The 17,942-nt window shown below is 44.3% G+C and overlaps 1 protein-coding gene across 2 annotated transcripts in view; it reads left to right on the forward strand.

Annotated features, from left to right (window-relative positions):
* The window catches only part of ank1b (ankyrin 1, erythrocytic b), an 88,573-nt gene that overhangs the window by 66,357 nt on the left and 4,274 nt on the right, over positions 1–17,942 (forward strand). For both annotated transcript variants that reach the window (XM_063011588.1, XM_063011589.1), the window contains 5 exons: positions 772–856; positions 3,459–3,533; positions 3,647–3,778; positions 6,482–6,640; positions 16,475–17,144. In XM_063011588.1, the coding sequence (XP_062867658.1) occupies positions 772–856; positions 3,459–3,533; positions 3,647–3,778; positions 6,482–6,640; positions 16,475–17,144 (1,121 nt within the window). The remainder of the gene's footprint in view (positions 1–771; positions 857–3,458; positions 3,534–3,646; positions 3,779–6,481; positions 6,641–16,474; positions 17,145–17,942) is intronic.

Here is a 17,942-nt window from a genome sequence, read left to right on the forward strand (position 1 = left end):
TTATACCACGCAGATTCAGGGCTACTGTAAAAATGTCATTTTATATTTGACTCAAGAATAAAGTTGAAATATTTTGAGGATGAAGTAGGCTGACTGTTGAGGGTGGCCAGTTTAGAGAAGCATTAACAATTGGGAGCAACTTTTAAAGAATATAGTAAAGTTAAAACCTTTCCATCTTTCTGTTTCACCTCGCTTGGCCAATATTAGGGCACTTAAGGGTAGCACAGTGGTAAAGTACACTAAAGTACACGGTACCAGTCCATGGGTTAATTATTACCGGGCCACACAGAAAGAATAAATAATCAGAGATCGCTAGAAAAGCAGTTTTTACTGCTTCCATTTTCAAAATATTTAGGATGTTATTGTCTCGTATCACCCCTAGGTGGGAGCAGCATCTCGAAAGCTCATTTTCAATCATTTGTGACTGGTATTGTTAAATCCACCCGTTCCTGCCGGTCCATGAAATTATATCTTATATGAAACCGGTCCGTGGTTCAAAAAAGGTTGGGGATTGCTGCACTAGACCACTGCTGCTGAAATCTCAGCTGTGCTGTAGGCCAGTTGGCTAATGGTTAAGGGGCAGGGTGGCCGAAACAGCCCAGACGTTGGGAGGCGCTCTTGTCTGTGCCGGTCACAGGCCCGGATATAAATAGAACAGTTGCATCAGGAGTTGGTATACGGACCAGTTGTATTTGACTATTTTGTCTTCTCTGTTAAAATCATTATTTTTGTCTTCTCTGTTAAAATCATTATTTCTGCGTCTCTGTCCAGGTGTCGGGTGGTGAAGAGCGCAGACGGACCCTGACGCCCCTGGCCCTGAGGGAGAGGTACAGCGCCCTGAGCGAGTCCGGCCTCGGTAAGAAACTGATAAAAAGACAGAACGGTGCTCAGTCTGAATGCTGTATCCCTGCTTCTAATGGTACTGCATGGCTCTGATTGAGCTCTGGATGCCAAGCCCTGCCCTGAACGCCCCGCCCTGCCACGCAGGGCCGTGGGCCGGTGCTGGTCGGCGCTCCGAAGCGGCGCCTATAACTTGGGGCAGCTCCGTGGGGTCAGGGCTTCCTCGAATGAGCAGTGATGTAGTGCATGCTGCTGGATTCGTATTAGCATGGCGGTCACTGTGAATGACGGAGGAACGGGCTGCTGGGAGGAGCTGGGGAACGCTGAGCATCTGTGGGGTCTGGGTGGGTGGGTGGACGGGTGGGTGTGGTGTATTCGGGGTTCGGTTCGTATCACGGCAGCCTGATGTGTGTTTCGGGACGCAGGACGATGATACAGATCTATACGACGCCTGTATAGACTGGGATTCGGTAAGTACAAACCATCATCCAGAATTATCTGAACGTCTGATGTTTTCATGGCACACACGGAGCGCACATCCTGATTTTCGGCAAGAAAAAGTTACATTTGATTAGCTGGTGAGCTGCCTTGCTGCCTAATTCCTACCTGATCAGCTGCCTCAGTAAAGAGGATTCTAATAAGACACGGAGCTCATAATGCAGATTATTTAGACGTACTAGTTACACAGAGATTACATTTCCGTCACTGCAGATTTAGCCTACTAAGCTAACAAAGTTAGCCTCAGTCGTGCCGCGCTGAATGCTGGGATTGCCTTAAGCGCTGATGAAGAGTCGGACGCTCCCTCGTCATTCAGTCAGATTATCACTCAGAATTAAGGCGCCTCAGTAAGAGCATTTTAAGTAGCTCTTCTGTTGGCTTTAATGAGTCTTGGTCGCCCAACAACCTGTCGTAGGTTCGTAGGTTCGTAGCTCATAATCACAGCTTCCTGTGACACCCCTCAGGAACTATGAGTAGCTACCATCAGCCCGACGTTTCATGGATCCCAGATTAATTAAACGTAATCAAATTTAACTCGGATGTGCTTCATTTACCTCGATTAGCATCGTAAGAATCACAAAACCACCGGGTTTTACGTGATTCTGTTCAGATAATTACATTTTATTTATTGTTGTGTGCAAGCCTGGATACCTACAACAAGTGATTTCTAAATAATAATAAACATTTCTGCAAATTATAAAGCACAGTTTCCTATTTCTGTTTGAGCTATAAGTGTATATTCACCAATCAGCCATAACATTAAAACCGCCTCCTTGTTTCTACACTCACTGTCCATTTTATCAGCTCCACTTACCATATAGAAGCACTTTGTAGTTCTACAATTACTGACTGTAGTCCATCTGTTTCTCTGCATGCTTTGTTAGCCCCCTTTCACCCTGTTCTTCAATGGTCAGGACCCCCACAGGACCACCACAGAGCAGGTATTATGGTGGTGTGTTGTGCTGGTATGAGTGGATCAGACACAGCAGCGCTGATGAAGTTTTTAAACACCTCACTGTCACTGCTGGACTGAGAATAGTCCACCAACCAAAAATATCCAGCCAACAGCGCCCCATGGCAGCGTCCTGTGACCACTGATGAAGGTCTAGAAGATGACCGACTCAAACAGCAGCAATAGATGAGCGATCGTCTCTGACTTTACATCTACAAGGTGGACCAACCAGGTAGGAGTGTCTAATAGAGTGGACAGTGAGTGGACACGGTATTTAAAAACTCCAGCAGCGCTGCTGTGTCTGATCCACTCATATCAGCACAACACACACTAACACACCACCACCATGTCAGTGTCACTGCAGTGCTGAGAATCATCCACCACCTAAATAATACCTGCTCTGTGGTGGTTCTGTGAGGGTCCTGACCATTGGAGAACAGGGTGAAAGCAGGCTAAAAAAAAATGCAGAGAAACAGATTGACTACAGTCAGTAATTGTAGAACTACAAAGTGCTTCTATATGGTAAGTGGAGCTGATAAAATGGACAGTGAGTGTAGAAACAAGGAGGTGGTTTTAATGTTAAGTCTGATCAGTAAATATATATATATACATATGAGAGAGAGCAAGGGGGGGGGGGGGGGGGGGGGGTGTTGAGTACAGATCTGGGTTCCAATCTATACTATCAGCCGGCTGGGCATCTACACAGACATAATTGCTCTATGTCTGGGGGTCGGCCAAAGCCCTGCAATGAATTGATGCCCTGTCCAGGGTATTTCTGCCTTATACCCTGGGTACCTGACACAACCCTGACCAGGATAAAGTGGTAGCTAAAACTTGCCAACCCACCACTGCTGAGACCTCAAGCTCTCAGGTTTGAATCTCAGCTCTGATATCGTGCCTACACACAAATGATTGGCTGTGTCTGAGGGAGGGCAGGCCAAAGGGGTTCTGAAAGGAATTGCTGCTGCAATTCTGACCCCTACTGGCTGGTCAGTAGCGCCTGGAATGTGTCGGAGGGGGCCGTCTCTCCTCGGCCAGTGTAAGGGTCTGCAGCAGTTTAGGAGAACTGGGGAATTGGATATGACTTAATCGCATAAATAGAATTAAACAATAATAAAATGTTATGTCTGTTAGTGTCTTTGTTCTAACGTACAGCTTGTGTTCTTAGCCGCCGTGAATGTGACCGAGAGAACAGAGCTGAAGGTCACGCCCATCTCTGAGCAGCTGGGCTTAAGCTGGACAGGTACGAGCTGTGTGTGTGTGTGTGTGTGTGTGTGTGTGTGTGTGTGTGTGTTGTGGTTATCTGATACATCAGTACTGTTTGTTCTCATCCTCTCACCTTGTCGGTCTCTGCAGAGTTAGCGCGGGAGCTGCAGTTCGGGGTTGACGACATTAACAGGATACGAGTCGAGAATCCCAATTCGTTACTGGATCAGAGTTCGGCGTTACTGAACCTGTGGGCCGGCCGAGAGGGCAAGCGGGCACAAAGTGAGAATGTCCTAAATACTGCCCCCCCACACACACTTATTTACCCTGTATGAGCTAAACATGAGAGTCTAACAGCTTCCTAATAATAAATGTACAGCTGGAGGTAAAATACGATTTGCTATGATCATACGATCATTTAGGTTTGTAGCTTCACCTTATAATTCTGGCAGCTAAAGACTGAGAGTCCTATATATGTAACGTGTGTGTGTATGTATATCTCTGTCTGTCTGTCTGTCTGTCTGTCTGTCTGTCTGTCTGTCTGTCTATGTATTTGTCTATCTATCTATCTATCTGTCTGTCTATGTATTTGTCTATCTATCTATCTGTCTGTATATCTATTTATCTGTCTGTCTGTCTGTCTGTGTCTATCTGTCTGTCTGTCTATATATCTGTCTATCTATATTTATCTATCTGTCTGTCTATGTTTATCTGTCTGTCTATTTATCTGTCTGTATATATATCTGTCTATATATCTGTATGTCTGCCTATTTATCTGTCTGTCTGTCTATGTATCTGTCTGTCTGCCTGTCTATATATGTCTGTATATATATATATACATATATATGTCTATTTGTCTGTCTGTGTGCCTGTCTGTCTCTCTATCTGTCTGTCTATCTATATTTATCTATCTATCTGTCTGTCTATCTATATTTATCTATCTGTCTGTCTATCTGTCTATATATCTGTCTGTATATACAGTATATATATATATATATATAGACTATTTGTCGGTCTGTCTGTCTGTCTATCTATATTTATCTGTCTGTCTGTCTGTCTATCTATCTGTCTCTTTTTATGTTTATCTGTCTGTATATTTGTCTGTCTATACAGTGTATCACAAAAGTGAGTACACCCCTCACATTTCTGCAAATATTTCATTATATCTTTTCATGGGACAACACTATAGAAATAAAAGTTTTCGAAGGGAGGGGATCATGCTCTGTTTCAGAATGTCACAGTACATGTTGGAATTCATGTTTCCCTCAATGAACTGCAGCTCCCCAGTGCCAGCAACACTCATGCAGCCCAAGACCATGATGCTACCACCACCATGCTTGACTGTAGGCAAGATACAGTTGTCTTGGTACTTCTCACCAGGGCGCCGCCACACATGCTGGACACCATCTGAGCCAAACAAGTTTATCTTGGTCTCGTCAGACCACAGGGCATTCCAGTAATCCATGTTCTTGGACTGCTTGTCTTCAGCAAACTGTTTGCTGGCTTTCTTGTGCGTCAGCTTCCTTCTGGGATGACGACCATGCAGACCGAGTTGATGCAGTGTGCGGCGTATGGTCTGAGCACTGACAGGCTGACCTCCCACGTCTTCAACCTCTGCAGCAATGCTGGCAGCACTCATGTGTCTATTTTTTAAAGCCAACCTCTGGATATGACGCCGAACACGTGGACTCGACTTCTTTGGTCGACCCTGGCGAAGTCTGTTCCGAGTGGAACCTGTCCTGGAAAACCGCTGTATGACCTTGGCCACCATGCTGTAGCTCAGTTTCAGGGTGTTAGCAATCTTCTTATAGCCCAGGCCATCTTTGTGGAGAGCAACAATTCTATTTCTCACATCCTCAGAGAGTTCTTTGCCATGAGGTGCCATGTTGAATATCCAGTGGCCAGTATGAGAGAATTGTACCCAAAACACCAAATTTAACAGCCCTGCTCCCCATTTACACCTGGGACCTTGACACATGACACCAGGGAGGGACAACGACACATTTGGGCACAATTTGGACATGTTCACTGTGGGGTGTACTCACTTATGTTGCAGCTATTTAGACATTAATGGCTGTGTGTTGAGTTATTTTCAGAAGACAGTAAATCTACACTGCTATACAAGCTGTACACTGACTACTCTAAGTTATATCCAAGTTTCATGTCTATAGTGTTGTCCCATGAAAAGATATAATGAAATATTTGCAGAAATGTGAGGGGTGTACTCACTTTTGTGATACACTGTATATATATATATATATATATATATACAGTATATATATATACAAATAGTCTATATATACTGTATATAAATATATATATATATAGACTATTTGTCGGTCTGTCTGTCTGTCTATCTATATTTATCTGTCTGTCTGTCTATCTATCTGTCTCTGTTTATGTTTATCTGTCTGTATATTTGTCTGTCTATATATCTGTATGGCTGACTGTCTGTCTATCTATCTGTCCATATGTCTGTCTATCTATCTGTATGTGTACCTGTCTGTCTTTATCGGTCTATTTATCTGTCTATCTGCCTGTCTGTCTCTATCTATCTATCTATCTATCTATCTATCTATCTATCTATCTATCTATCTATCTATCTATCTATCTATCTAAAGATCTGTCTGTCTCTATCTGTCTGTCTGTCTATATATGTCTACCTGCCTGTCTGTCTCTATCTAGCTGTTTGTCTATCTGTCTATCTACATCCATCCATTAGTGATTATATCAGTGACTTCACTGAGCCCGTATAAACGAAGCTTGTTGACGGCTCACGTTATAAAGAGGAAGCTCAGAGTCACTGGGTCTGTCTGAAAACCTAAGTGAGCTCTACATAGACGCCATCGTACGTTATTCTACTCATAGAAGAACAATTTAAGCTACTGTGTGTATTTCTGATCACAAAGACTTTGATGTATTTCCAGAAAACCCAGTAAAAGAATTGAAGTTTATATATATTTACATTGTTCTCTTTCTCTGTAGTGGAGAACCTGTGCAGGGCGCTGAGGAACATTGACCGCTCGGACATCGTGAAGTCTCTGGAGGACCAGGCTCCGCAGGCCGTGCCCGAGGCCGGAGAGGAGGGAGCCTGCAGACTGGCCGAGCGTGACTCCGCCCTGCTCTCTCCCAGTGTCCTTAATGGTAAGACCTTACGATGCCATGGTGGGAGTTCTCACCGTGGGCAGTTTACTCCACATCATGATCAGATAACCAGACGTGCATGCACTGAGGTCAGAATCCTGCATGGTTGCTCTGAACGGTGAGCAGGTACGGAATTGGATGAGGTGATCAAGGTCACAGTGCTGTGACTTGTTTACAGATTTGGTGAATAGGCGGGACTTAGTTTCTATCGAAGCCCGTCATTGGCTGTGAGAGATTTTTTGCTAGTCTTCCTTGACTCAGCACTTATTAATAAATGTGTGCTTGAATCTCTGTCGCCCCCTTCTGAATGCATTAAACCACACAGCCATAGAAGGACTAAAGATCACCACAGCAAATCAGTAAAACATGTTAAAACAAGACAAAACAAGCTGATCACGATTTATGACCTCAGGTAAAGTGGGTGCTGCACAGCTGCGCAGCAAAATAAGGGCCTTAGGGAATGGGTTTGAATCCTCGTCTGAGGTCTGTGTCTGTAAGGAGTTTTGCATGTTCTCCACATATCTGCATCATCTATTTCTGGTACTCTCCCAGCTTTTAAAAACATGCTAAAGGCTGATTGGGTCTGAATCACACATAGGTGCGAGCAGTTAAGGGTGTTGCGATATGATGGATAGACCGGAGTCCAGGGTGTGTGTCCTTCCAGTGCCGGACTCACTGTGAAACTCATGTTCAGACCCTGACATTAACCCCTAACTCTAAGCTTAACACTAACTATAACCCTAACATTAACACTAACTATAACCCTAACTTTAACACATTAACACTAACTATAACTCTAACATTAACACTAACTATAACCCTAACTTTAACACATTAACACTAACTATAACTCTAACTTTAACACTAACTATAACTCTAACATTAACACTAACTATAACTAACTTTAACACTAACTATAACTCTAACATTAACACTAACTATAACTAACTTTAACACTAACTATAACGCTAACATTAACACTAACTATAACCCTAACATTAACACTAACTATAACCCTAACTTTAACACATTAACACTAACTATAACTCTAACTTTAACACTAACTATAACTTCCAGTGCCGGACTCACTGTGACCCTGACCGACTCAGTCAACCACAAAAAACGCAGTAAATGAGGAATTAAGTAATAAAGAAATTAGCATCAAGCAATAAATATAAATAAATATGATCTGATGAGGCATCGCTACGTGGCGTGAACTGGGCGTGGTCCTCAGGCTCCTGGACGCTCAGATTGGAGAACGGTCAGGTCAGAGTGTGTGGATGTTGCATGTTTAGCCGAGTAGTTTTAACCTTCTTCCTTCTCACTCGTTCTGTTTCTCTGTTTCTACTGACATCTGTCATCTGCAGCCCAGCCGCCCTGCTTTTCCTCCTCACAGCTCTACTCTACGACCTCTGACCTCATAACCAGCTCATGCTGACCTCCTCTGGGCCTCCTCCCTTCTGTCATCTCAGTTTTTCTTTTCCTCTCTGGGTCCCGTGTTGTGGCGAGGGCCCGTGGGCTCCGCCCGTCGTGTCTGTGCGCATGTGCATGCTGCCTGTGCGGTAAATAAAAGTGTTGGGTGTTTATTATGAACCCGTGTGTGTCGTGCATGGCATGCTGTCTACGTAACGGGGTTTTCTCTCTGTGTACCGTGATATCGTGTCCACTGTGGTCACTGTCAGACTTTCTGTGTGTCTTTATTAACACTTATAACAGTCGCCGTGTGTGTGTGTGTGTGTGTGTGTGTGTGTGTGTGTGTGTGTGTGTGTGTGTGTGTGTTTCCTGATTACCTTCTCCGAAATGTGTCTGTACCCATGCAGAAACGTCCAGGGAACGTTATGTGCCTCTGTGTGTGTGTGTGTGTGTGTGTGTGTGTGTGTGTGTGTGTGTGTGTGTGTCCAGATTATCAGATATAGTTTTGTGAGCTGTAGTCACATGATCACTGCACATATTGGAAACAACACTGTCCTCATGTGGCAGGAATGGGAATTCATCGACACAAGAAACTCAAGTTCAGACCCTGACATTAACATTTACCCCTAACACTAAACCTAACTCTAACCCTAAAACTAACCCCTAACACTAACCCTAACTTTAACAGATGAAACTCAAGTTCAGACCCTGACAGTAACCCCTAATACTAAACCTAACTCTAAGCTTAACACTAACTATAACCCTAATACTAAACCTAACACTAACATTAACACTAAACCTAACTTTAGGTGGCAGTTGTAGCCTAGCAGTTAAGGTACTGGACTAGTAATCAAAAGGTTACTGGTTCAAGCCCCACCACTGCTAGGTTGCCACTGTTGGACCCTTAACCTTCAGTTGCTCAGACTGTATACAGTCACGGTACTGTAAGTCACTTTGGATAAAAGCGTCTGCAAAATGCTGAAAATGTCAATGTAAACTCTAAGCTTAACACTAACTATAACCCTACCTTTCACACTAACTATAACACTAATAATCCTAACTTAACCCTAACACTAACCCTAACTTTAACCAAAGAAACTCAGGTTTAGTCCCTGACTACTAACACTAATCCTAACATTAATCCTAACACTAATCTTAACACTAACTAACCCTTAGACTAACCATAACCCAAGAAACCCTAACCCTAGGACCTGATAATAACATTAACCCCTAAAACTAACATAAATTATAACCTTAACAATAACCCAAAAACGTTATACTAACATTAACTATAACCTTAACACGAACTGTAACCCTTAATACTAACATTAACTGTAACCCAAACAGTAGCCCTAAAACCTTACACTAACATTAACTATAACCTGAACACTAACCTCTGCATTAATTGGAACTTTAACACTAACCTTAAAACTTTACACTAACAGTAACTGTAACCTTAACACTAACGTTAATTATAAACTTAACATAAACTCTAAGCTTTACAATATTAATAATTTAAACTCTAACAGTAAAAGAACGCTTGATACTGAAACTAAAGAAATCTAAAGTCACTTACCGACTTGGGTTACTTAAATTTCCTTTCACCTTTTATTACATGCAGAGGGTGGATTGATTGCCCTAAATTATCCTTGCTGTAATTACATCTTGTACCCAGTGTTTCCTGCTGGTACCAGACCCACCATGAACCTGAGCAGGATGAAGCACTTTTACTTAAATGATGTCAGTGGGTGATTTAACTAGAGGTTGTTTAATAGAGATTTATTTATAATCGAACATCAGCATCAGTGTGTGTTTTGTGTTTAACCTCATTATGGTGTGTGTGAGTGTGTGTTTCTATATTGAATGGCTGTAATGTGATTGGGTGTAATGTGTAATGTGTATGTGGGTTGTGTATGTTGTGGTGTGCATGTGGCGTGTGTGTACATGGTGTGTATGTAATGTTTATGTGATGTGTTTGGTTGATGTGCTGTGTATGTGCTGTACATGATTCTTAGCCAATGCCACATGTGATGATCGTGGTGGTGTGTGTTGTGTTTGTGTGTTTAGGTGTTGATGTGTAGCGTTTATGTGGTGAATGCGTTGTGTTTGTTTAGTGATGTGTTTGTGTAGCGGTGTGTGTGTGTTGTGTATGTGTAGTGATGTCATGTATATACAGTATGTAGTAATTAGATGTGTTATAAATGTATAGTGATATGGTGTGTTTATGTAGCAATGTGTGTGCTGTATATGTGAATTGATGTGTTTTTGTGTGTGTGTTGTATATGTGTAGTAATTTGATGTATATTTGTGTAGTGATGTGGTGTGTTTTTTGAGTAATGTGGTATGTTGTGTGTAATGTATAGTGATGTGTTTGTGTACTAATGTCATGTGTTATATATGTGTAGTGATGTGGTGTGTTATGTTTGTGTAGTGATGTGTTTGTGTGTGTTGTATATGTGTAGTAATGTGGTGTGTGTGTAGTGATGTGATGTGCTGTGTATGTGTTTATGTATTAATGTCGTGTGTAGTGTGTGTTGTATATGTGTAGTGATGTGGTGTGCTGTGTGTGTGTAGTGATGTGCTTGTGTAGTGATGTCATGTGTTGTATATACAGTGTATCACAAAAGTGAGTACACCCCTCACATTTCTGCAAATATTTTATTATATCTTTTCATGGGACAACACTATAGACATGAAACTTGGATATAACTTAGAGTAGTCAGTGTACAGCTTGTATAGCAGTGTAGATTTACTGTCTTCTGAAAATAACTCAACACACAGCCATTAATGTCTAAATAGCTGGCAACATAAGTGAGTACACCCCACAGTGAACATGTCCAAATTGTGCCCAAAGTGTCAATATTTTGTGTGACCACCATTATTATCCAGCACTGCCTTAACCCTCCTGGGCATGGAATTCACCAGAGCTGCACAGGTTGCTACTGGAATCCTCTTCCACTCCTCCATGATGACATCACGGAGCTGGTGGATGTTAGACACCTTGAACTCCTCCACCTTCCACTTGAGGATGCGCCACAGGTGCTCAATTGGGTTTAGTCCATCACCTTTACCTTCAGCTTCCTCAGCAAGGCAGTTGTCATCTTGGAGGTTGTGTTTGGGGTCGTTATCCTGTTGGAAAACTGCCATGAGGCCCAGTTTTCGAAGGGAGGGGATCATGCTCTGTTTCAGAATGTCACAGTACATGTTGGAATTCATGTTTCCCTCAATGAACTGCAGCTCCCCAGTGCCAGCAACACTCATGCAGCCCAAGACCATGATGCTACCACCACCATGCTTGACTGTAGGCAAGATACAGTTGTCTTGGTACTTCTCACCAGGGCGCCGCCACACATGCTGGACACCATCTGAGCCAAACAAGTTTATCTTGGTCTCGTCAGACCACAGGGCATTCCAGTAATCCATGTTCTTGGACTGCTTGTTTTCAGCAAACTGTTTGCTGGCTTTCTTGTGCGTCAGCTTCCTTCTGGGATGACGACCATGCAGACCGAGTTGATGCAGTGTGCGGCGTATGGTCTGAGCACTGACAGGCTGACCTCCCACGTCTTCAACCTTTGCAGCAATGCTGGCAGCACTCATGTGTCTATTTTTTAAAGCCAACCTCTGGATATGACGCCGAACACGTGGACTCAACTTCTTCGGTCGACCCTGGCGAAGCCTGTTCCGAGTGGAACCTGTCCTGGAAAACCGCTGTATGACCTTGGCCACCATGCTGTAGCTCAGTTTCAGGGTGTTAGCAATCTTCTTATAGCCCAGGCCATCTTTGTGGAGAGCAACAATTCTATTTCTCACATCCTCAGAGAGTTCTTTGCCATGAGGTGCCATGTTGAATATCCAGTGGCCAGTATGAGAGAATTGTACCCAAAACACCAAATTTAACAGCCCTGCTCCCCATTTACACCTGGGACCTTGACACATGACACCAGGGAGGGACAACGACACATTTGGGCACAATTTGGACATGTTCACTGTGGAGTGTACTCACTTATGTTGCCAGCTATTTAGACATTAATGGCTGTGTGTTGAGTTATTTTCAGAAGACAGTAAATCTACACTGCTATACAAGTTGTACACTGACTACTCTAAGTTATATCCAAGTTTCATGTCTATAGTGTTGTCCCATGAAAAGATATAATGAAATATTTGCAGAAATGTGAGGGGTGTACTCACTTTTGTGATACACTGTATGTAGTAATTAGATGTGTTATATATGTGTAGTGATATGGTGTGTTTATGTAGTGATGTGTGTGTTGTGTGTATGTGTAGTGATGTGTTTGTGTAGTAACATTATGTGTTGTGTATGTGTAGTAATTTGGTTTGCTGTGTTTGTGTAGTGATGTGTTTGTGTACTAATGTCATGTGTTATATATGTGTAGTGATGTTTGTGTACCCAATGTCATGTGTTATATATGTGTAGTGATGTGTTTGTGTACTAATGTCATGTGTTATATACAGTGTATCACAAAAGTGAGTACACCCCTCACATTTCTGCAAATATTTCATTATATCTTTTCATGGGACAACACTATAGACATGAAACTTGGATATAACTTAGAGTAGTCAGTGTACAGCTTGTATAGCAGTGTAGATTTACTGTCTTCTGAAAATAACTCAACACACAGCCATTAATGTCTAAATAGCTGCAACATAAGTGAGTACACCCCACAGTGAACATGTCCAAATTGTGCCCAAATGTGTCGTTGTCCCTCCCTGGTGTCATGTGTCAAGGTCCCAGGTGTAAATGGGGAGCAGGGCTGTTAAATTTGGTGTTTTGGGTACAATTCTCTCATACTGGCCACTGGATATTCAACATGGCACCTCATGGCAAAGAACTCTCTGAGGATGTGAGAAATAGAATTGTTGCTCTCCACAAAGATGGCCTGGGCTATAAGAAGATTGCTAACACCCTGAAACTGAGCTACAGCATGGTGGCCAAGGTCATACAGCGGTTTTCCAGGACAGGTTCCACTCGGAACAGGCTTCGCTAGGGTCGACCAAAGAAGTTGAGTCCACGTGTTCGGCGTCATATCCAGAGGTTGGCTTTAAAAAATAGACACATGAGTGCTGCCAGCATTGCTGCAGAGGTTGAAGACGTGGGAGGTCAGCCTGTCAGTGCTCAGACCATACGCCGCACACTGCATCAACTCGGTCTGAATGGTCGTCATCCCAGAAGGAAGCTGACGCACAAGAAAGCCTGCAAACAGTTTGCTGAAGACAAGCAGTCCAAGAACATGGATTACTGGAATGCCCTGTGGTCTGACGAGACCAAGATAAACTTGTTTGGCTCAGATGGTGTCCAGCATGTGTGGCGGCACCCTGGTGAGAAGTACCAAGACAACTGTATCTTGCCTACAGTCAAGCATGGTGGTGGTAGCATCATGGTCTTGGGCTGCATGAGTGTTGCTGGCACTGGGGAGCTGCAGTTCATTGAGGGAAACATGAATTCCAACATGTACTGTGACATTCTGAAACAGAGCATGATCCCCTCCCTTCGAAAACTGCCTTGATGACAACTGCCTTGCTGAGGAAGCTGAAGGTAAAGGTGATGGACTAAACCCAATTGAGCACCTGTGGCGCATCCTCAAGTGGAAGGTGGAGGAGTTCAAGGTGTCTAACATCCACCAGCTCCGTGATGTCATCATGGAGGAGTGGAAGAGGATTCCAGTAGCAACCTGTGCAGCTCTGGTGAATTCCATGCCCAGGAGGGTTAAGGCAGTGCTGGATAATAATGGTGGTCACACAAAATATTGACACTTTGGGCACAATTTGGACATGTTCACTGTGGGGTGTACTCACTTATGTTGCAGCTATTTAGACATTAATGGCTGTGTGTTGAGTTATTTTCAGAAGACAGTAAATCTACACTGCTATACAAGCTGTACACTGACTACTCTAAGTTATATCCAAGTTTTATTTCTATAGTGTTGTTCCATGAAAAGATATAATCAAATATTTGCAGAAATGTGAGGGGTGTACTCACTTTTGTGATACACTGTATGTGTAGTAATGTGGTGTGTGTGTGTTTGTGTTGTATATGTGTTGTGCTGTGGTGTGTGTGTTATATATGTCTACTGATGTAGTGTGCTGTATATGTGTAGTGCTGTGGTGTGTTTATTGAGCAGTGTTGTGTGTGTCTGTGCTGTATATGTGTAGTGATGTGGTGGGCTGTGTGTGTAGTGATGTGGTGTGTTTATTGAGCAATGGTGTGTGTGTGTCTGTGCAGGATATGTGTAGTGATGTGGTGTGTGTGTGTTGTATATGTGTACTGATGTAGAGTGCTGTATATGTGCAGTAATGTGGTGTGCTGTGTGTGTAGTGTTGTGTGTGTATTGATGCGGTGTTGTATATGTGTATTGATGCAGTGTTGTGTGTGTGTTTGTGCTGTATATGTGTAGTGGTGTGCTGTGTGTGTAGTGTTGTGTGTGTATTGATGCGGTGTTGTATATGTGTAGTGATGCAGTGTTGTGTGTGTGTCTGTGCTGTATATGTGTAGTGATGCAGTGTTGTGTGTGTGTCTGTGCTGTATATGTGTAGTGATGTGGTGTGCTGTGTGTAGTGTTGTGTGTGTATTGATGCGGTGTTGTATATGTGTAGTGATGCAGTGTTGTGTGTAGTGTTGTGTGTCGTGTGTAATATAATAAACGTATGCTTTTGTACCATGATCAGTAATGTGTTGAAGTACCAGGAGGCACAGCGAAGGTCTCATAATCTTCCTTCTCATCATCACCTCCTCATTCTCATCCTCATCTCAGTCCCACCATGTAATATAATTACATTACATTTCTTGATGAGTGGTGCAGTTACAAAGCTCTCACCGTATATGGTTTGAACCTGTGTGAACCCTGACTGTGCTGCAGACCGTCAGTGACCAGGAGCTTTAACTGCTCTGGGGCGTGTCGGGTGGCATTTTATCGATCCTGTTAAGAGATTTAATGATCCATGTGGCTCCAGCGTGGAAGGAAATTATATACTTCAAACTTTGCAGCAACAGTTTAGGGAAGGTCCTTTCCTGTTCCAGCATGAAGAAGGCTCGGTTTAAACATCAAGAAACTCCAGAGTCCTGCACAGAGCCCTGACCTCAGCCCCACTCAACAGCTCTGGAATGAACCGGAACATCGACTGAGGCTTTCTTGACCGACATCAGTGCTCAGCCATAGAAATGCTGAATGGGCACAAATTCCCACAGACACACTTCAAAGTCTTGTGAGAAGCCTGCTCCGAAATGCGGCTGTTGTTCTAGATGAAAAGATCACATAGATTATTATTTTTTTATCATTTGGTATTGAATTGGGATGTTCAACAAGCTCATGGTCAGGTGTCCAAATACTTTTGGCCATATAGAGTTAGCCTCAGGCGGCACAACCCGCTAGCACGCCAGCTAACGTCTCTTTCCGTGTACCGAAAACGCCTAAACTGTCCCTGACGAGCCTGAATTTACAAATAAACGACACTTGTGCACCTTTATACACATTAAACATCGATGAGAATTTATTTACATTATAAATTGAAAAGAACTCCGTTGGTTGCTCTGTATTTATTCGTTCGCCACGTTTGTCGTTTACTGTGAGAGAAGTCGTGCCGCACTGAATGCTGGGATTGCCTTCAGCGCTGAGGAGGCCTCCGATGCTCCCTCGTCATTCAGTCAGATCATCACTCAGAATTAAGGCGCCTCAGTCGGAGCATCTTAAGAAATCTTAGAATTTAGACACGCCCTCTTCTCGGGAGTGTAGGATGACGTAAAATGCGCCTATGTAGAGAGCGCTGGGTTTCCACCTGCTGGTTCTTTTCCACGGTGGCACAGTGTGTATCGCCGTCACCTCACAGCAAGAAGGGCCTGGGTTCTATTCCCAACTTGGGCATCCAGGGTCCTTTCTGTGTGGAGTTTGCATGTTCTCCCCGTGTCTGTGCAGGGTTCCTAACTCGAGTCATTCCTCTCAAACACGCAAAGACGTGTGTGGGTGTGGGTGCCCAGTGATGGACTGGCGACCTGTATGGGATGATTCCTGCCTTTCGACCAATAAATCGGATCCACTGTGACCCTGACCAGGATAAAGCAGCAGTAAAACAGACAATGAATGAATGAATGAATGATATAAGGTGCAGTTACGATATCTTATGATAGCGCAATGATCCTTCTTTATTTGCATATGTATACGGGGAAGCTAATAGAGTGGGTGCCGCATAGCAACGTGGATCCTGGAATTAGGGTTCGGTTCTCACCAGGTCCACGTCTCTGTATCTGTCAGCATGCCTTTCCTTTCCGTCCATTTTAGATTTCCGATTTGGCACCATTTGAGTAGTGAAAATGCCAGCGTGCCAACAGTCCCACTAAAAGAGGTGGAGCTGGTCTCCTTCTGTGTGTGATGTTAGCGATGCCTCTTTTTGTTTGTGACCGTTCCTCAGGTTTTGGGCTGGTGCAGGAGGAGCTGCTCTCCCCAGCCTCAGTGCAGTACAGCCTTCCCTCTCCGCTCGGCCCCGAGCCCTACTGGCAGGAGGTGTCCAGCCTGGAGTGCGCTCCCATCGCCACCACCGAGGAGGACACCTTGATGGAGATGTCGGACGTCCAGGTGTGGCCGGCGGGCATCAGTCCGTCCCTGGTGACGGTCGAGGACTCGTCCCTGGACGGCAGCAGCCGCGCCGACGACTCGGAGCCCAACACGCTGAGTCTGCCGTGCAGCAGTAGCATCGGGCGTCCCAGCAGCGGCGCCAGCGGGGCCAGCGGCTCCATTATGGAGCTGGAGGAAGAGGAGGAGGAAGAGGAGGTGGACGAAGAGGACATGCAGCACGACGCGGAGAGGGAGAGGGAGAGGGTCCACGCCGGTGGCGCCGTCCCCAAGGCCAGCCACAACGGGCAGGTTGGAGGTCAGAGGTCTGAGGTCAAGAGGGTGGAGGCAGTGGCGGCTGGCGGCAGCGTGGCGGGTGGAGCTAGAGGAGGAGCGATAGGAGGAGGAGGAGGGATTGGAGTAGGCACGAGCTCAGTGGAAAGGTTTTCTGTTCTTACAGGGCAGCAGATCTACGCTCAGCTTCGAGAGAAAACCGGCCTGACCCGAGCGCTCGAGCACAACGGAGACAGGTACGTACCGCAGGAGGTTCTCCGAATTTACAGCGGGGCTTAAGTTACATTTGATTGTAAAACCCCAGATCAGAAATAGTTGGGACAGTATGAAAAATGCAGGAATTGATGTTTATTATCATTTGCAATGAAGCTGACCAGACGGAACGTGAAATATGTGGGTTATGCAAGATTATTGGGTGGAAAAGCACCAAACCAATCAGGATCTTGGCACCAGAACCAGCACCATGTCCGAGGAACAGTGCCTTGAGTGTGTGAGTGAGTGAGTGTATGTGTGTGTGTGTGTCATTAAGTGAGTGTGTATGTAAGTAAGTGTATGAGTGTGAGTGTACACCGATCAGCCATAACATTAAAACCACCTCCTTGTTTCTACACTCACTGTCCATTTTATCAGCTCCACTTACCACATAGAAGCACTTTGTAGTTCTACAATTACTGACTGTAGTCCATCTGTTTCTCTGCATGCTTTGTTACCCCCTTTCATGCTGTTCTTCAATGTGTAGGACCCCCACAGGACCCCCACAGAGCAGGTATTACTTAGGTGGTGGATGATTCTCAGCACTGCAGTGACACTGACATGGTGGTGGTGTGTTAGTGTGTGTTGTGCTGGTATGAGTGGATCAGACACAACAGCGCTGCTGGAGTTTTTAAACACCTCACTGTCACTGCTGGACTGAGAATAGTCCACCAACCAAAAATATCCAGCCAACAGTGCCCTGTGGGCAGCGTCCTGTGACCACTGATGAAGGTCTAGAAGATGAGCGACTCAAAAAGCAGCAATAGATGAGCGATCGTCTC

This window comes from Trichomycterus rosablanca, chromosome 16 (genome assembly GCF_030014385.1).
Source record: "Trichomycterus rosablanca isolate fTriRos1 chromosome 16, fTriRos1.hap1, whole genome shotgun sequence".
Lineage (NCBI taxonomy): Eukaryota > Metazoa > Chordata > Actinopteri > Siluriformes > Trichomycteridae > Trichomycterus > Trichomycterus rosablanca.